General features: G+C 42.6%; 1 protein-coding gene across 1 annotated transcript in view; it reads right to left on the bottom strand.

The window, feature by feature from the left end:
- The window catches only part of LOC138793852 (myosin-binding protein H-like), a 47,286-nt gene extending 26,447 nt beyond the window's left edge, over nt 1-20,839 (bottom strand). Inside the window, exon 1 of the mRNA XM_069972566.1 lies at nt 20,423-20,839. Within this exon, the coding sequence (XP_069828667.1) occupies nt 20,423-20,834 (412 nt within the window). The 5' untranslated portion in view covers nt 20,835-20,839. The remainder of the gene's footprint in view (nt 1-20,422) is intronic.
- Nucleotides 20,840-21,127: the final 288 nt, after the last annotated feature.

A 21,127-nucleotide genomic window follows, 5' to 3' on the forward strand; every position in this document is an offset into this window, starting at 1 on the left:
TACATCTACTTTTTATATTTGTCCTATTCCCTGTATTTAGATCACCCTTATCCCCTTCAAGGTCATTGATGCCTGGATGAGAAACAGATCACTGATCTCAGGGAGACCAGCCAAACGATAACACTGCCGGCTGCTGGTCAAAGTGCTCAATGCAGTGAAATCCTAGGTGCATTGCTCCCTGGGAAACATGAATAGTCAAAAGAAGAGCCCATGGTCTCGACACACAGGACTAGCCAGATACCCCTCCAGGACGGGCCCAGCTAAGGGGTGGCTCCTGTAGGGAAACCACCAAAACCACCATATAAAGTGGTCCTATAAGTCAATGTAATGACAAGGGAAAAACCAAGGCCAGGTATCCATCCACGGACAGCTTTTTCGGGGTGTTGCCCCTCATCAGTGTGGAGCAGGATTCTGGCTAGGTGGGGGTCTGTGGATGGATACCTGGCCTTGGTTTTTCCCTTGTCATTACATTGACTAAGGGCCCTGTACAAACCCTGTAAATATGGACAATTCAATTATTCAATCACACCATTTTGACTTTAGGGGGTTGCGCCAATAAGTAATTATGTTATTCACACATGTTATGTCTACGGAGGAACAGTGAACCCTAAACTAAACCCAGTCCTCTGTCCCTGCCTACTTGTCATACTTACCTAGAGCTGGGTGACCAACGCTACACTGCTAAGGGCTGGGCCGTTAGGGGAAGAACAGTCAACCTTCTGTGGCACAACCAACCAGGAATGGATAAGCCGCAAACCACAAGTCACAGAGAGTCCAATAAACTGGTCAAGGGTCAAAACCAAGAGATCAACGACAAGCACCAAATCAGGACCACAGATGAACCAAAAAAAACAAACTGAAGTCAAACACATACAGTAGTGCTGTACGCAGTCAGGATCCAGGGATGTAAAAAGGTGAACGGGCAAGACATCAAGAAAACAGTATAACATACAGGATACACTATAAAAGCAGGAAGACCAAACTATTACAGGCAGCTTTCAGACATTAGCCGTCCTTTTAAATTTCCTGCGATCTGCCACTCTGAAGCCGGTCAGCCTAGCACGACCTCGGGGACCCGCCTCCTGTGCAATACAGGGGGTGAAGTGGACAGTGTAGAGGCACGTCTCTGACAATACATATCTAATGTTTGAGTCTTCTGATGTCTGATGAAGGTTCCCGTAAGGTGAACTGAAATGGACCTGGAAAAATTTACGGAACTGAGACTTCGACTGTCTAAATCCTGAAATCCTGCCGGCCCTACAATTTGTGACCTAAAGCACGGTACGTAATGCACAGTTGCATTATGCATCAGCAAAAATCCCCTCTGGATGACTCAAAAGAAACAACGTATGGTATCACAGCGATGCTCTGTACTGTTATGGCCTATGGCTCTGTATTCTGGCAGCAGATTTTCATTCCGCTGCGAGAATGTAACCACTGCCTACTTAACCCAGGGCAGCGCACTGATGGGCTGAGTGGGGTGTCAGTGACCCGGGAGCTGGAGAAGCCGAAGGGAGTGGGGGCAGGTAATGTATAAGCTTGTTTGTTTAAAGGCCGGCAGCTGCTGGGTTAAGTAGGCAATGGTTACATTCTCACAGTGGAATGAAAAGCAGGCCATAACAGTTCAATACCGTACACCATATACCATGTTCGAAAAGCCTCCAAATTAAACCTCCAAAATATTTGCAGAAACAGGGCCGTACTCTGGCATGTAACCATTTAAAAAAGTCCAAATTGCTTAATTTTACAGTCATAACAAATTACTGCCATAAAATTAATGTGTACAAAACCACTGAGTTCAACAGAAATTTGGAGTAAATAAATCACTTTTTGGGCCATTTTACAACTATGGACAATATGCAGCATTTCTGCAAGGTGTGAGCGTTTCCCAAAACCTCCAGCTGCAGCACAGCGGCGGACCATGTTATTCTGTCCCACATAATGAAAGGATACCTTTGGAAAATCACAACTCGACTATGTTCAATTTTTAAGTTGGAAGTTTGTTTATATTTCAGGCAACCAAAACATGCATGCATTTTCTCAGTGCGGTACCTGATGCAGTAAAAAAAAACCACATAGAATTCAACTGAAACATGGGAACACAACCTCAGAGTCATAATAGGATCTCACAGTTATATGGTATTATTAGTACATGCATTATCTTTTATTAATGCTCACCTGCACATTATTAATGTTGTATACATGGTCCTAATAGTAGCATGCCTTTTGGGGTGTTAGCATTTTTTTTATGCATGTTTTGGAATTAAAACTTTTTTCCCCCTAAACTTTAAAAATGCTAATGGAATCATGCCATAAAATTTCTATGACCACTGTGAAGCTCGCTGCGCGACTTTTTTTCTATACAAGGGGTTTACTTGAATTACAACTCTCACTTCTATTTTTAAGACACTGCGGTTTGCCATCGTCCATGTGGGGATATATCTTTGCAAGGTAATACTAGAAATAGCTATGCCATTGGTCTATATGCGTCATTACATTTCCATAAACATCTTAAATGAACTAGTATCAGGTTGCATTGGGGTTTCTAACTTCATTGTTTGATTCCAATAGCAAACGATGGAAAAAATTTGCTTCAAGATTGGAAACTGTAATACAAATGCAATGAAACCTGATCATGAGTTCTCACCCTCAAGCTCTGAGATGTTCCTTCTGCTTCTTTTTTATTTTTGCCACAGCAAACACAAAAGTGCAATGTGCTACTGCTAATGGTCCAAGCAGAGCGAGTGGTGACAGCAATCACTGTTCGCTGTGGGGAGGCTGACGCAATGTGTCATGTGCTATAGGTAGCCCAGCGCCCCCCCCCCCCCCCCCCGGGTATTGAATATAAGAATATACAGTCATGGGGGAAAGGGGACCCTGCTCTGTATATCACTCTGCAGCGGAGGATCAGGACAAATGGTGGCAGCAGCGGGGGCCATGCCCCCTCTTTCTGCTGCCGATCAACAGGAGTGGTTATGTAAATAAAAAATAAAAAAAAATAGACATTTATTTTAAATTATGTTATATTACAAAATAATTAGCAAAAATTAAAAAAAATGGCTACTGGGGTAGTCTTGATGCAGTATGCTATAATATGTTTTACATTTTTGGCATTTTGGTTTAAGGGGGAACTCTGGAGAGAAAAAATAAAATCAAATGTCAGAAAATTTTTACAGATTTATAAAGATATAAATAGTATGGTACCGTGTTAGCCAGAAAAATCCATATGGTGATAAACACATTTATACTTTATTTACTTTATTTATATAAAAAAGTAATAAAAATAAAAGAACGTTTTTAAAAATATCAATAAATCCATCACATATTAAAAATTTATATCATCCCCCTTTACTATTTAAAAAAAAAACGCACACACACATTTTACATACGTTAATTAAAAAAAAAAAGGATTTACTTTTTAAAAGCTGTCAAATAAGATAAAACGTATATAAGTTTTAAACATGTGAGTATTACCATGGGGCGAACAACGTAAAGAGGAAACACTGCCCCCAGCCCAACCACCACCAGATGAAAAAAATCCTTTTTTTTCCCAATTTCACCTCACAAATAATTGGTTTTGTAATACATTTTATGTAAAAATTAAGTCTGTCATTATAAAGTCGGTATGTGAAAAAAATTAAAGTACTACGGCTTTTAAAACACAAGGAAGAGAAAGGGAAAGTGCAAAAATTAAAATTAGCTGTGATATAAAGGGGTTAATAATCGCTGCTACAAATAGAGAAAAATATTTTACTATTTGGAATTTAACAAAAACAAATCCTTTTTTTTGGGGGGGGGGGGGCATTTTTACGCTGCTTATTGTGCCGTAAAGTGATATGTTATCTGTATTTCTCAGGTTTGTACATTTAATTATTATTTATTGTTTACTTTGTACCCTTTTTATATACAAAATTAGGAAACGGGGGCAATTTGATTTTTTTTTATGACATTTATTTATATAAATATTTTTAAATGTGCTTTTTATTTTAATACTCATCAACGCAGTACATATGTACTGATCCAATAGATAGTCGCTGTATTGGTACAGCCTGCTGTGTCAATAGCCAAATCAGGCAGTCACATTAGGCAGACCGACTATAAACAAATTTACAATTTAGGGTGCCTTCACACCTACCGACTCGCAGCGTTAATAACGCTGCGAGTCGGCTAGGTCCTGGCAGATCACTGTCAGTACATACACGCAGTGATCTGAACGACCGCTGCGTGTATGTAAATCTGCCGGACGCTTAACCCCTTCTGATGCCGCCCGTCTCCCGCTCTGTATACATTACCTGCCCTCGCTCCACGGCGTCCTGCTCTCCCGCTCGGCCAATCAGTGGCTGGGGCTGGGCAACACACTGATTGGCCGGGCGCGAGAGCAGGACGCCGGGACCCCGTGAAGCGAGGAGGTATGTATACAGAGCGGAGTGGGAGGCGGCCAGCCGGCATCAGAAGGGGTTAAGCGGCCGGCAGAATTACATACACGCAGCGGTCGTTCAGACCGCTGCGTGTATGTAATGACAGTGATCTGCCAGGACCTAGTCGACTCGCAGCGTTATTAACGCTGCGAGTCGGTAGGTGTGAAGGCACCCTTACAAGAAGTTCTTACTATGTATCATCTGAAAGCTATAATTCCCCATGTGCTTATTTGTTTTGATAACCTGTTGCCCTTGGTTACAGCCCACTGGACATCCAAAAGTTGGGCCACACATGCTCAGTTCAGTTACAGTCACATGATCTGCCCCATTAGTACTAGCAGTTGGTTTTCACTTCACATGCAAGCAAAGGGGATTGTGGGAAAGTGTCTACACTGTTGCATGGCAGCCGCAGGGTCACAGTTTAGAGAAGAAACCAGGAAGTGAATTGGAATAGATGCATGGGAGAAAAGAACAGTACAGTGATGTAAGCTACTTTACTAAAAACTGCACATTTGTTCTCCTTTACATACATGTATGTGGTACACATCTGATTATACCTTCCCTGTTTTAATGATCAAGCAACTTTTTTCTTCATCGCCTTTCATAAAAAAGAGCCATAACTATATTTGTCTGCTAACACAGTCATGTGAGGGCTTGTTTTCACAGCACAAGTTCTGCTTTTTCATGGCACTATTTTGGGGTTCATTTAATTTTTTATAAAATAACAGTGATTATTTTAAGACAATGGCTGTTATTCTATCTAAAAAGACGTTGTGGGAACAATGCGCCTCAATTACTAACAATTAGTCAATTTTAAGCCGTTACACTGTTGGTTGTATCGGTGTTTTCGCTCAAAATTTACTAATGTGTCCCACTGCTTTTAGTAAATCTGGAACTTTTTTTTACATGGCAAAACTAAAACCAAACCATCAGCCACACTAGAAGTTGCTGATATTTAGAATATAAACATGTTTAAAAAAAAATAAAAAAAGGCTTAATAAATCTGTTGGTTGTGGCTGGTTTTAAAGGACCCAGACACACCCATAACACAGCCATGTTTCGTTTTTTTGGAGTAAAGTGATGTGCTGGTCGGGTTTTTGCAAATATTTGCGTTGCTCACCTTAAAGCAACTCTGTACCCACAATCTGTCCCCCCAAACCACTTGTACCTTCAGAGAGCTGCTTTTAATCCAAGATCTGTCCTGGGGTCCGTTCGGCAGGGGATGCAGTTATTGTCATAAAACAACTTTTAATCCGGCAGTGCTGTGTCTAACGGCCGGGGCATACATTTGTATATGCATTAGGCTGGCACCACCTCTCCGTCCTTCCTCCCCGCCCTCCTCAGCATTAGGAATGATCCAGGAACATTTACTGCTGTTTGAGCTTTGCACAGGTGTATTAACAATCCAGCCCATGTTCAATATGCACACAGGTGGGGAATAGGAAGCAATCTGCCTGGAGCATTCCTAATAATGAGGAGGGCGGGGAGGAAGGACGAAGAGGTGGTGCAAGCCTAATGCATATACAAATGTAAGCCCCCTGCCGTTAGACACAGCGCTGTAGGATTAAAAGTTGTTTTTATGACAATAACTGCATCACCTGCCGAACAGACTGCAGGACAGATCTTGGATCAAAAGCAGCTATCTGAAGGTACAAGTGGTTTGGGGGGTCAGATTGTGGGTACAGAGTCACTTTAAGTAAATATGACAGAACACTAAACCCACAGGAAAAATGGACAAAAATCGTAAATTTTCAAATGGGAACATGTTAGTAAATCAGCCCCATAGCCGTATACAGGTTTTTTACATACATGTTTAGCCACTTTGACACAATAGAAAAATTTTGTGGGGGAAAAAAAGCATATCATTAAGTAAGGGGTTGTTTTTTGTCTGGGAAAAATCTGTATTTTTTTTTGGTACCATTTTCAGGTACATATGACTTTTTTCAGAGGCAGATTAATAAAAGTGATTCTGGAGGTTTTATAGTTTGGGCCATTACGTATGTCATCATACCAAATAAGATATGTAAACTATATTTAAATTTTTTTTAATATATATATATATATATATATATATATATATATATATATATTCATTTTGTTAAGGGAAAGTAATGTATTAAAACTTCTTGGATGATTTTTTAAAATTGTATTTTATTAAAACATTTGTAGTTCCACTAGGGACTGATCGCTAATACACCACGCTACAATGCTAGTGTATTGTGTTATATCATGCCTGTCAGCATGAGGCACATACATGGCATGCCTGGGAGTCCTGCAATGTTGCTAATAATTCCAGGAAGCCACTGGTAAACCCATAGGATTTGGTATCAGCTGCATCTGTTCATCAGCATCGGCCTAATGCTGCGTTTTCACGAAGCAATAATCCGCCCAATTGATTGTTTAACGATTTTGAAGCAATGATTTGGTTTTTATAACGATCAGCGTTTAGACAAACAAATCGTTAGAAAAACGTAAGAAAATTCGTAAGAAAAATCGTTATTGCGATCGTTTTTAAGATCGCTTAAGCCCATCTTTTAAATGAGGTGAATCTTTGAAAGACTGTTTACACAAAGCGATCTGCGAATTTTTAGCGAACGACGAATGATGATTTGAGAACATGTTGAAAGATCAAAATGAACGATTTTTCGCTTGTCGCTTGATCGTTTGCTGTGTTTACACGGAACGATTATCGTTCAAATGCGATTGTTATTGCGAAAATTCGAACGATAATTGTTCCATGTAAACGCAGCATTAGTCGTCTATGTAATGTATGTAAAGTATGCTACATGTCATTTTACATCTTCCTATATAAACTTTAATTGAAAATCATGTGGGACAGCAGAATACATTTTTAGCATTACTTTATTGCATATGAGAATTGTGCACACAATGCCATCTAACAAAGTGTGTGCCCTTTGTATGGACCATAGAAACCATTTTTTAACCATCAATAATAGATTATAAAGATTCTATTCTATTTCTTTCCTTAAAAAAAGTAAAAAAAAGTAAAACAAACAAACATATAGAACCATACAACACATCTCTTCTTTTTTTTATTGGATATCCCCAACATATCAGTCGAATTTTTATAATTTTGAAGGATAATTTGAAAGGACACAATAAACATTTAAGATAAATGTAAACACAAAACGCAGTGTTGTTATGAAATACAGGCGTTGTTTTTACATAGTGTGAACAGTGCCTTAGGGTACTATTACACGAAACGATAATTGGCCAAATCGGCCGATTATCGCTCCATGTAATAAATGCAATAATCAGCTGATGACAACGATCATCGGCTGATTGTTGATATAGGTTCTGACCTATATTCATCGGGCGCCAACCGCGCATCGATACGTGTAAAAGCAGTGCGCGGCCGGCAACTGACAATATACATTACCTATCCCCGCTCCAGGGCTACTCCTGCGGTCCGCGTCTCCCCTGGTCCCGCGCGCTCTAGCTTCAGAGCGGCCTGTCAGCTGACAGGCTGCCCGGCCAATCACAGGCCGCGGCGGACCCGGCCTGTGATTCGCTGAACGGCCTGTCAGCTGACAGGCCGCTCTGAAGCTAAAGCGCGGGGGACCCGTGGAGAAGCGAATCGCAGGAGCAGCCCTGGAGCGGGGACAGTTAAAGGGGTTGTCCGGCGATAAAAAATTATTCACAGAATAACACACATTACAAAGTTATACAACTTTGTAATGTATGTTATGTCTGTGAATGGCCCCCTTCCCCGTGTTTCCCCCCACCCACGCTAGACCCGGAAGTGTGGTGCATTATACTCACCGCATCTCGTGTCGTCCACGGTCTCCGATCCTCAGCAGTGACGTCTTCTTCGGGAGGCCGGCGGATCTTCCCGAGTGCCGCGTCATCAGCCGCACAGTTATGCTCAGCCAATCGCGGCTGAGCTTCGGATGACGCTGCAGAGGGCGGCTGGCATTTGGGAAGATCCGCCGGCCTCCCGAAGAAGACGTCACTGCTGAGGATCGGAGACCGTGGTCGGCACGTGACAGGTAATGTATAGCGCACCACACTTCCGGGTACACGGGTGGGGGTGGTGGGACACGGGGAAGGGGGCCATTCACAGACATAACATACATTACAAAGTTGTATAACTTTGTAATGTGTGTTATTCTGTGAATAATTTTTTATCGCCGGACAACCCCTTTAATGTATATAGTTTAAGCAAGGGCTGCAAGGACATCGGTAACGATGCCCCTGCAGCCCTTGTTTAAAGATTATTGGGCCGTGTAATAGGCCCAGTAAACGAGCGACGATCTAGCAGATCGGCACTCGTTTATAAGTATTATCGGGCCCCCATCGGCCCATGTAATAACACCCTTAGGCTGTAACGTTTTCCCATTAAATGGGTACTCCGGGCAAAGGTAAAAAGAAAAAAAAAACACATATATAATAATAAAGTGATACTTACCCATCCCGAAGCCCCCGCAGGAACTACTCACTTAGCAAGTCAGTGACTGCAGAAGTGTCCTGCCTTAGTCACTGATTGGCTGCGCAGGTATTTCTGAGTAGAGCAGTGATGTCACAGGACCAGGAGAAGGTGAGCTGGAGGCACTGTGGGTATCATTTCGTTTTTTTTGTTCCCACCACCCCCTACCCTCTCTGTTTTTACCTCATACGTCATGGGGTCGGTAAGGGGGATGCTGCTAATAGCCAACACAGACCAATGTCTGTGCCAGTTATACAATGATTTAAATGCCGCTGTCAAAACTGATAGCAGCATTTAAATGGCCCGGCCGTGCATCATTGGTGGTGCAGTGACATGGATCAGCCTCCTGCTGTGAGATCACTGAGAGCTGATCCATTCTACAGACAGCCTGGGGCGTCTGCTGGGCTTGCCTTCAGCAGCTTGTATCAACTAAATCAATGTAAAAATAATTTTCCCAATTTTGCAGCATATTTTTTGGAAAAATTAAATATGTCATGACAAAGTACAATTGGTGTCACAAAAAAGCACAAGCACAAAAATTCTCTTGGTTGCTAAGGGGTTAAATAAGGCTATGTTCACATATACAGGTACAGTTACATTGTGGTGTCAGTCAGGGGGCATAGAGAGGACTCCCAGCTGCTTTCAGAAGCAGAGGGCCATGGCTAATAGTCATCACAGAGCGATATCTGTTACCAGCTATTTTTACTGTTTAACTTTTCCGTTTTTAATGCACGGTGGAGGCAGATATCCCAATTATATACAATGAGTGTCGTCATCAGCAATACATAAAAAAGTTGAAATAACCTTCAAGGCAAACTTACATAGGCCAAGTGTTTACTCACAACACTATGTAAACAATTTGAGAGAGGATATAAATGGGGTTATAGATACATACATCCAACACTTATTCCTCCTAGGGGTCCTTTTACACACACATATAATACAGCTTACAGCTTAATCGCCCGTTTAGCAAACAAAAAGTAAAGATTATTTCTTTTAAACAACAGACGTTTAGACGAGAAGATAAATTGCTAGTGGAATGGAAAGTTGTTAATGAGATTGTAATTGCATTCGCCTGTATTCTGTGAGTGTTCATAATTGCGTTGGTATCTATATAATGAGAACGATGAGTGTTTATACTGACAGACTTGAGAACAATTAAGAATGATTTTGAGGCTGGCCTCAAAAGATGCGATCAACGACATACAAACAATTTTTTGTTCATAGTTTGAGTGTTGCTGCGTTTACACCAGAAGATTTTCGTTTAAATTTAAACAATATTTTGCACGATAATTGGCCGCAATAAAAAGCCCCCAACATGCATTCACGCTTGACTGAGTGTGCATGTGATAAGCAAATGCTAGACTTTTAGCACGACTTATCTCCCACAGGAACCAATGATCCGCTTGTTAAAAAACATCAACCCAGATTTATCAGTCTGTCTGAGATAACAACGTGGACCATCATGTCTGATCCTGCCTCCTATTATGACTCTTAAAGTGACTCTGTGCCCATAATCTGCCCACCCCAAACCGTTTGTATCATCAGATAGCTGCTTTTAATCCAAGATCTGCCCTGGGGTCCGTTCGGCTGGTGATGCAGTTATTGTCCTAAAAAACTACTTTTAAACTTGCAGCCCTGTTTCAAACTGCTGTGGCCTAGAGTGACTATGCATTAGGCTGGCACACCCTCTCTGTCCCTCCTCTCCGCCCTCCTCATCATTAGGAATGCCCCAGGCAGGTATTCTCCTATTCATCAGCTGTGTGAACACTGGGCTGGATCATTAAGGCACCTGTGCAGTGCTCACTGCAGAGGAATAGGAAAAATCCTGCCAGGGGCATTCCTAATGATGAAGAGGGCAGGGAAGAGGGACGGAGGGGTGGTGCAAGGTTAGAGCAAAGATACTCTAGGCCACGGCAGTTTGACGCAGGGCTGCAAGTTTAAAAGCTGTTTTTTAGGACAATAACTGCACCACCTGCCAAACAGACCACAGGACATAATAGTAGCTATCTGAAGGTACGATTGATTTTGGGGGAAAGATTGTGGGTACAGAATCGCTTTCAGGCACTATTAAACGATTCAATGCCGAGGAGCAAGCGAACGCCGATCTGTCAGGTCAGTGCTCGCTTGCTCCTCGTTCCCCGCTCGCTGTCGCCGCTATTACACGCACCGACAAAGAGCGGGTGAGAGCAGAGGGCCGCAGGGAGCTGCAGGAGGGGCTCCCTGGATGATCTTTAGATAGGAGATAGCTGCGGTCTGCTGGGGCGACGGCCAGCAGACCCTCGCTAGCGGGATTGTTGTCTTTCATCATATTGCCTTTTAACATTACCTATTACACTAAGCAATTATCAGCCGTCACAGCTGATAAGCGTCCAAATGCGGCGAATAATCGCTTGGTATAATAGGGCCTTTACAGTCGCCAAATGATACCTTTATTACTGTTACGGTCCTACTGGGAGGTGTAGTTGAAATTAAAAAACAGGCAGGCAGTGCAGAAAAATAATTAACAGAGTAAACTCACCCGTCCCTGTGCCTCTGTAGTGCTGCTCCTGGGTCCTGTTGATGCCCACCAGAAGTCATTTTCTGTTGAAATCCAGGTATGTCATGCCCCGCCCCCAGAAAGTGATAGACTGAGTGGGCACTCGAATACCCAGGTACGCGATTTTGCCACTGGAAGAGCTACACGTGGCCAGCAGCTGTTAACGTGATAGGCACTATGGGTCACGGGAATAGGTATGTTTACTTTATTAATTATTTTCCTGCATCCCTCTGCCTTCCTCCCATTATTCACTGTCATGGGACATCTCCTTTAATCTGACCTTGTAGTTGATCTCTGTACTGCCTGGTTTTAGTACTGTTTATAGGTTATGAGCTTGGTTCTGGTGCATGAAGCTTGATTCTGATACTCTACACGAATGCCAAGACCCATGGTTTATCTCTCTGCTGGCTTGCCTTCTCCCCACAATGTACCCCAGTACGATCTCCTCTATAGTGACCCACACTAAGTGACCTGATATATAGGAAAGCATGATTCATCAGGCCAAGCCACGTTCTTCCACTTCAACTATATATCCGATGCTAGGATACTGAAAGAAGAAGAAAGGTTGAAGGAAGTAGAATATGTTTAGCCAGAGCCAGCCTGGGTGTTCCTCAAATACCACAGCGAAGCAAACTACCCATAAACGCTAAAGTAATTTAGGAATGTGCCTAGGAAAAGCTTTTCTTGCACAGCACTGCATGTGTTATTTAAAGTTGTTTCATATGTTTGACAGGGCACATTTTGCTCATATTTCCATGAACAGGTGGAGAAAGACAGCTGGGAGGTCTGGGAAGGACATGCAGTCCACACCGCTCACTCATCTCTCCTACAAATTACTCATGACATTCAGAATCAAATGTACTATTACTCTATTGTAACATTCACTTTTATTGCCTCTTTACGACACACTCACTCACGGCTCCTGTGGATGGGAGAATAAAGACAGGAGCAAGTGCTTTATGCAAGGTTAAATGGACTCCTAGTCACTGACTCCCAGATGTCTTGGTGGGTGTAGATATTGTTAAAGATTATTAAATAGGTGTTTTAGAAGGAAAATCAGGAAAGGTGATCGGGTGTAGGGTGGGATTCAATGAATATATGGGACAGCTTTGGGCAGACAGAAACAGAATATTCCAGAAGAAGTCCCAACCTACATGTATTGTGTGTTGGGATCTATGTGAGGTTTGAGACTGACAAAAGGGAAATGCATCTCCGTGCTGCCAGCTTCCAGATGCCATCACATTAGCAATGTATACCTACCATCAGTGCTGCTGTGTGATCTGGCATCTTCACCTTCTTTCTGACACAGATACGTTCTGCTCTCCGATTGCCACTGTATCTCTTGCCCCTGCTCCTCCAGAGTGACTGACAGGGCAGGGGCGAGAGATACAGGACACATCTGTGGCACTGTCAGAAAGAAGGTGAACATTCCGGATGGCACAGCAGTGCTGATGTGATGGCATCTGGAAACTGGCAGCACGGATATACTGTTTGCATATCAGTGCTGTTAGTTTCCCATCTAAATGGCTGCAAAATTTATTGTACCGTGGAAAGGCACTGCAAATGGGTGGCGATCTCGCTGATGTGGAGCCGTGTAAAAGGGCCCTTACTTCTATGGCCCCCTCTAGGGCACCCAATGCACAATTGAAAAGATAAAGGACATTATTTGGCCCTCAAAAAGATGGCTGTAAAACGGCGAAAAAAAGATAATGTGTGAACATAGCCTTATTGTGGAAAACACATCAGAACTGGTACAATTTTGGGCAGTAAAAATCCAAAGACCAACTAGTAACCTAAACTAGAATAATGTACCAACACCATTCATTGCACTAAGGGGAGGCCAGACAGCTAAATGACGTCCGTTATTTTAGACTCAAAATGACGGACGTCATTTTAAACGGAGCTAAAAAAACATTGTGTAAACATAGCCTAAGACAGTTTCAATAACGTATGCCCCAGCGTCTGTAATAGCAATACAAACAGAAGACGAACAAACAATAAAATTAAGGCTATGTTAACAAAACCTCTTTTTATGCAAAATAACACCCATCAAAAATGTTTATAAAAATTAATTACGTCCGTCATTATGAAACAACGGCCTTTATTTTGCCTAAAAACAGACGTGTGAACATAACCTAAGTAAAATACATGTGGAATCATACCACCTGCTGCAGACTAACAATTTGTTCCATACACATCATAACCTTTCCGGTCTCCTTCCCCCAGTTTTGAGCTGCTGCTTTCTGCTGAAGACACAAAAAAATGTGCGTGAGCTGTTCTCTCCATCTCCCCCTCCTCCCCCCATCTCCCCCTCCTCTTATGAGACAGCTCATGTAAACACATGTAATTAGCATCCAACCTCTGAACCCCCCAGCGATCTCCAGATTCGCCCATGGCTACTTTGTTTTGAAAACAACCAAGGGTACGTGACTCGCGACTCTATTCATTCTCTATGGAGTAGCTGGAAAGAGCCGAGTGCTGTACTTGACTCTTTCCGGCAGCTACGTAGAGAATGAACAGAGCAGAGGGCACAAGCTGCACCCAACGGCTGTACTATAAGGAGCCTGGGGCCGGTGGAAAACCTCTTTAGGGTACAAACACACTTGCTGTATCCGCAGTGAGTTTCTCACTGCGTATTCGCAGCGAGACTCGGTGCGGATCTCGGCCCTGTGTACTCAATGGCATCCCGCTGCAAGTTTGTCCGCAGCCCTCCCCGTTAACCCCTGGCCGCCGGAGACTATACATCACCTGGTCACGCTTCGGCTTGCTTCGGGGATTTTCGGCACGTCCCGCTCGGCCAATCAGTGCACTGCCCAGCCGCAGCGCACTGATTGGCCAAGCGGGACGTGAAGACACCGGGAGCCCCGAAGCAAGACGGAGCAGGGATGTATAGTCTCCGGCGGCCAGGGGGATAACGGGGCGCGCTGCGGATAAACGCGGAGTTTGTCAGCCATTGAGTACACAGGGCCGGGATCCTCAGCGAGAAACTCGCTGCGGATACGGCAAGTGTGTTTGTACCCTAAATGTACATGATCAGCTTTAGAGTCATAGTGGGACATTTATCAAGGGCTTTATGCCTATTTTTAGGCGAACAATTGGATTTTTTGCCCATTTTTAGTCTAAATTCTATTTATCTATTTATTTTTAATATGCCTGTTTTGAGTATTCACCCAAAAAATAGCATAATCTGGGACTTGCACCAAATTTATCATTTGCAACTTTTTAAAAAGTCACACAGACTGATTCAGGCCTACATTTAGTCAGTACCAGCTGAATTTGTTTGTGCAATTTTTTACAAATATTCTATTCACAGATTTATGAAACGTTTGTTAAATTAGTTCAGCTGGGTAAAAAAAAGACAAATACTCACTTGTTTTAGACTCAATAGTAAATGTCCCTAATTGATCATAATTTATAATTTGGGTTCCTTTACACAGAGAGATTTATCTGACAGATTTTTAAAGCCAAAGCCAGAAAAATTTGAAAAGATGAGAAATCCCAGTCTTTCCTTTATAATGTTTCCTGTTTGCAGTCTGTTCCTGGCTTTGGCTTCAAAAACCTGTCAGGTAAATCTCTCAGTGTAAAGGAACCCTTAGACAGTGAAAACTAAGATGAACAGTCTCCAAATGTGCCAGATTTTTCAACACATATTAGGCTGATTAAAAACTCTGTGCGGACATACAATAAAACCTAAGCCCAAACCTTACCTGGCAAGTGTTAATTGATACAGCCGGCATTGCAAAACCTCTCTAATGATGTTCATTTAACCCCGTAGATGCCATTAATATGAATCTAGGGAGTTAGATGGCAGGTGCCGGTCCTATCTGTCTCTATTTGGCACCCCTTATACACAATCATGGATGGCCTCTTTGGCCTTCATGTTAGGTCCACAACTAGAGCCTTCCATACGTAGGCTGTAACAGGAGGTTGCAGAAATAACAGTACACCTTATTAACTATGACGTGTAATGTACAAGTGACCAAATGATTGCTTGTAAAAAGTACAAAAAAAGTAAAAATAAAAATTATATAATTCAATTTAAACTACAAAATAATAAACAGAATTGGTATATAACATTATTTATCCCGTGTGGTGAACACCATAAAAGAAAAAAATACCCAATGAATTTTTTGGGTCCCATAAGGGTCCCTTACAGCAGTGATTTTCAACCAGTGTGCCGTGGCACACTAGTGTGCCGCGACACATGGTTCGGTGTGCCGCGGGGAAAGTTCCCCAAACTATGGTGCCCCTGTGAAACAGGAGAAAACAATGGGGGAGAGAAACCTGGGGATGGGGGAGAAACAGGGGAGAGAAGCAGGGGGGAGAGAAACATGGGGATGGGGGAGAGAAACAGCGGAGAGAAGCAGGGGGAAGCGAAGTTTGGTGGAGAGAAGCAGGGGGGAGAGAAGTATGGTGGAGAGAAGCACAGGAGAGAAGCACGGAAGAGAAGCAGGGGGGAGAAAGTATGATGAAGAGAAGCACAGGAGAGAAGCGGGGGGAGAAGTATGGTGGAGAGAAGCACAGGAGAGAAGTAGGGGGGAGAAGTATGGTGGAGAGAAGCACAGGAGAGAAGCACAAGGGGGAGAAGAAAACAGGCCCAGGTTTCACACTGAGTGAGTATAAATACATTTAGAATCTATATTATTAACTATATGTATAATATGTACTGTTTTAGTGTCATTTTGTGCCATTTTGGTTGGTGGTGTGCCCCGGGATTTTTTAAGTATAAAAAGTGTGCCGCGGCTCAAAAAAGGTTGAAAATCACTGCCTTACAGGATCCCCCGCAGATTTGATGCTGTGTTCAGTCATTTAGTTACATTACAGTTTCAGCAACATCAAATCTGCCGTAGATCCTGTATGTGTGAATAGACCCTAATCACATCTGCCCCAAAATGCTACTAATAATAGTACCTCACAAGAAAAAACAACTATGGACAAGATATGGTTATAATGGTCCAAATACTCAGATGCAAATCCACTTTTTTCAGTTTATGTATTTAAAGTAAAATTATAAAAATCATATAAATTTGGTATCGCTGTAATTTTTTTGACTTACAGAAAATAACAAAATAAAAGCGTTTGACCCAACAGAGGTGAAAGGAATGTCCTTGTGGCCTACTCTGGACTGGAGTGCATTGGCATACCTTTGTTTAAAGTGTCACTGTCATTACAAAAAAAACGTTTCACATGTCATAGAGACATATCAAAAGTTTTGATCGGTCCAGGTCTGACTGTTCACTCCCATACCGATCAGGAGAACGAGCAGGAAGAAGACGTGCTGCACCGCGTCCTGTCTCCGCTCTGGGTCCTATTGCACAAAGAGATTATCTGACAGATTTGTGAAGCCAACGCCAGGAACAGACTATAAACAAAGAACAGGCCATTCCAGGCTTTGGCTTCAAAAATCTGTCAGATAATCTGTCAAATAATCTCCCTGTGTAAATGGACCCTCTAAGTTAGAAAAAAAAAAAATCTGGCGCCATAGAGCTCTATTATAGGTCTGACTCTTTTTTTCTAACTCAGAGCTTGTTCTCCCGATTGGTACAGGTGTGAACACTCAGACCTGGACAGAGCAAAACTTTGGACGCCTCTATGACATGTCAAAAGTTTTTTGTAACGACAGGGACATTCCCATTATAATTTTGCCCTGTTGTTTCCTGTCCTGATTTTGGTTGAAAAAATACTGACCAAAAGACTGACAGAAATACAATGTGTGAACATAGCCCTAGGCTACATTCACACGTTCCATAGTTTTGTCCATAATTGTGGATTCGCAAATACAAACAAATTTAGGGTCCATTGATTTCACTTGGACTGTCTGTAGTCTTACAGATCAGCAATCCGCAAAAATACTGACAAGCTCTAATACAACCATAATTCCGGCAGAGATTGTCCCATATAACTGAATGGGAGTGTCCGCAATTTTTGTGGATCCATAATTTGGACGGAAAAGTCTCATCTAAGGATGAGTAATCATTTTGAACCATCCCCCCTAATATATCTACCACCTTCCCCTTTTTGGCTGATTCGCAAAAAAATACGGATTATGGATTCAATACGGATATATTACAAACAAATGTTTTGCGGGTCGCTGATGATTGCAGACATCATATACAGTACTGAAAAACTACTGAACCTGTGAACGTAGCCTCGTTGAGCACACTTTATTGGGGGGAATAAATAAAAATTTTCTAGAATGTGAACTTTTGCACCGGACATGAAGTTTGCACAGAATTAAAAGAAAAATCAGATGCACGTGTGTGATATTGGCCAAAACTAATATCACAGTTAACCAAACATGTAACCTTGATAACAACCCGGAGGCGGGAAGTTGGGGGAGACGATGGAGGGATTGGCCAAGGAAAAACACTGAAGGCCACAGTAGATATCAGTATTTTTACGGTTTATCTCCCAGCCCTAAAAAGAGGTAAACTTCACTGCATGAAAACACTTTTTTTTACCTGGCATTACTATTTGTAAAGTGACAATTTGAGCTCTAATTTGGTTATTTCTGAACAGCAACGTGGTTACCACAAACATGGCCTTTCTAAAATATCTAAACTTATGCACAATGTCACTGTGCAATGAATTCTACAAATATACAGCAGAAACCTGGGTCTTTCGGCACAAATTTGGCAGAAATTTACATTAATTGCTATGCAAAATGTACATGTCCATATTTTCTGTCCCACAACTGGGGGACCTGCAATTTCAGGCAGATTACGGACCCATATACCCAAGGATCCGTAGTGCAGGCCGATGCTGCAGGTCTGTGGCTGCGGACAGCTCTATGGACGCGTGAATGAAGCCTAAGACCCTCTTTACACATAAGTAAACCTGTCTGTAATTGAAAACCTGCAATTATGGATGTGTATGGTTAGGCTGGGTTCACAATACTTTTTTGCAATCCGTTTTTTTTATGTTTTTTACAAAAAAAAAAAAACGGATGAAAAACTGATGAAATAAAAAGGATGCAACTGTGTGCATCTATTTTGATCCGTTTTTTTCATTGACTTCCATTATAAAAAAACGGATTAAAACAGATCCGTTTTTTTAAGCGTACACAAAAACGTGGTCGACCTCATTTTTGTGTCCGTTAAAAAAAGCGGATCCGTTTTGATCCGTTTTTTTATATAATGGAAGTCAATGAAAAAAAAAATGGATCGAAACGGATACACACAATTACATCCATTTTTTGCAAAAAAAAACGGATTGCAAAAGCGGATTACAAAAACGTAGTGTGAACCCAGCCGAACTCCCAGCATTTGCACCAACCCATTGACGTAAGTGGGTTGATTTGTGCTGCAAATACGGCCCATATTATGGATTGCCAGTATTGACTTTTTATGGATCCTTAACAACTACACATAATGCTGTGTTTACAAACGGAACGATTATCGTTCGAATTTGCACGATAACGATCGAATTCGAACGATAATCGTACGTGTAAATGCAGCGAACCATCAAACGACGAGCGAGAAATTGTTCATTTTAATCTTACAACATGTTCTTAAATCGTCGTTCGCAAAAAATTCGCAGATCGTTTAGTGTAAACAGTTGTTCACCGATTTAACCTATGTGCGAGATAGGCTTAAGCGATCACAAAACAATTGCAAAACGATTTTTCCGTACGATTGTTCCGTCTAAACGCTGATCGTTAAAAAAAAAAAAATCGTTACTTCAAAATCGTTAATCGTACGATCGGGCGAATTATCGCTCTGTGTAAACGCGGCATAAGTAAATGGGTCCATTTAAATCAATGGGTACTATAGTCATACACAGAACTGCAATTGTGAACAGTAGTATACTGATGTGTGAAAGGGGCCTAAGGGTTCTTCGCACAATTGACCACAGCTGCAAGACGCACTGACAGCCCAAAGGGTCTGCCCACAATCTCGGACCATGCACATTGTGAGGGAGTCCTAGAATATATGAGCCTAGACCATCATCAGGACCATTTAAAGGGGTTATCCAGCGTTAGAAAAACATGGCCACTCTCGTCTCCAATTCAGGTGTTGTTTTAAATTAAGCTCCATTCACTTCAATGGAATTGATATGCAAAACCTGCACCTAAATTGGAGACAAGAGCCTTGCTATCTCTAGAGGAGCGACCATGTTTTTCTAACGCTGGATAATCCCCTTTAAGTGCATGTCCTACTTTTTGAGATCACACGCATTGCCGAGACGAGTCCAATACTATCAGCCATTGTAACAGAATTGATAGACGGTGGGTTCACACGGTATAGCCCTGCTATCCTGACATAAAAGGAATTCTGTGCTCCATAGTATAATTGGTGTCCCTTTGTGACAGGATGCGGACATACGGCCGTAGGTTGGTCTCTGCAAATGGAAAACATATTAAAATCTCCCTAACGTTATAAAAAAACCTTTTGACATATCAGGGAGAAACAGCAAAAATTTACCCCGATTGATTGTGAGAAGTCCACACTACAGCTCGGTCCGCTCCCCGCTGTGTCACATGAGGAGACGGACTCATAATTAAAGTCTATGGGCCAGCCTAAGGGTCCGTTTACACACACAGATTATCTGACAGATTTTTGCAGCCAAAACCAGAAATGGATTTGAAAAAAAGAGAAATATCAGTCTTTCCTTTATGACCTGTTCCCTGTTTATAGTCCATTCCTGGCTTTGGATGCAAAAATCTGTCAGATATTGTGTGTGTAAACGGACCCTAACAGTCGGCTGTGCGGTCCTTTCCCGGCTTCTTCTCAAGATGATTTAGGATGTGTGTGATTCAAACTTTTCGACCTGATGTCTGATGTGTCAAAAGTTTTTTTTTTTTTTTATAAGGACAGAGACATTTTAAGTATTTGAAATATATTAAGTATTGATTTTTTCACCATTTCTGTACAGATACAAACATGCACAGGTACATCCTCAGGTAACACAGGATACGTGTCATCGATGGATTACAGATCATTTCCACACAAAAGCGCGGGAAAAGCGTGAGGCAGGGAGCCTCGTCCCACAGCGCTGGTATCACTCCGCGCGCCTTACCGTCCTTAGGAGGTGGTGGAGGGGTCTCCTTCACGGGCTCAGGAGCCGGCGCTGCCGCAGCCTCAGGGGCAGGGGCATCCGCAGCAGGGGGGGCCTCAGGCGCCGGGGCATCCGCTGCAGGGGTCTCGGGCGCCGGGGCAGGGGAGGAATCCGCGGCGGGAGCCTCGGGAACTGGCGCAGGCGTTTCTGGAATTACTGGGGGATTATCGGCGGCTTTAGGGACGGATTCCTCAGCTGGCGGTGCGGGAGCGGCGGGTTCCGGGGCCGCAGCCTTGGGGGCAGCTTTGGGTGCCGGGGACTTTTTGATGGGGACCTTTGCTGGCATGTCTGCGGCTTCTCCTTCCAGCAGCAGCGGCTGTATGAGGCTGCGGCCGCCCCTGTTTATATAGCCTCCTGTCAGGCATTTTACCATCTGTTTTTTACGAACTGCCTCTGTATATTTAGAGCATTGGGGCAGTCAGCTCCTCAGGACGAAAATAACTACGAGAAACATGACAGGATCCCCTGACTGTGAGGAGAAGCTTCTGTACTAGAGGCCATCGATCCACAGAACACCATTCATTGATTGATTGATAGATGACACAGACAGGCTTCTTCTCCTGCTTATATTCTACAATCACATCACAAATACAGAGCTCATAGACTTCTACAGCCCCATACTGTGAAATGGGAACGCCAGTGAATTTTTTTTTTTCAACCAGTGTC

The sequence above is a fragment of the Dendropsophus ebraccatus genome, chromosome 5 (assembly GCF_027789765.1).
Source record: "Dendropsophus ebraccatus isolate aDenEbr1 chromosome 5, aDenEbr1.pat, whole genome shotgun sequence".
Lineage (NCBI taxonomy): Eukaryota > Metazoa > Chordata > Amphibia > Anura > Hylidae > Dendropsophus > Dendropsophus ebraccatus.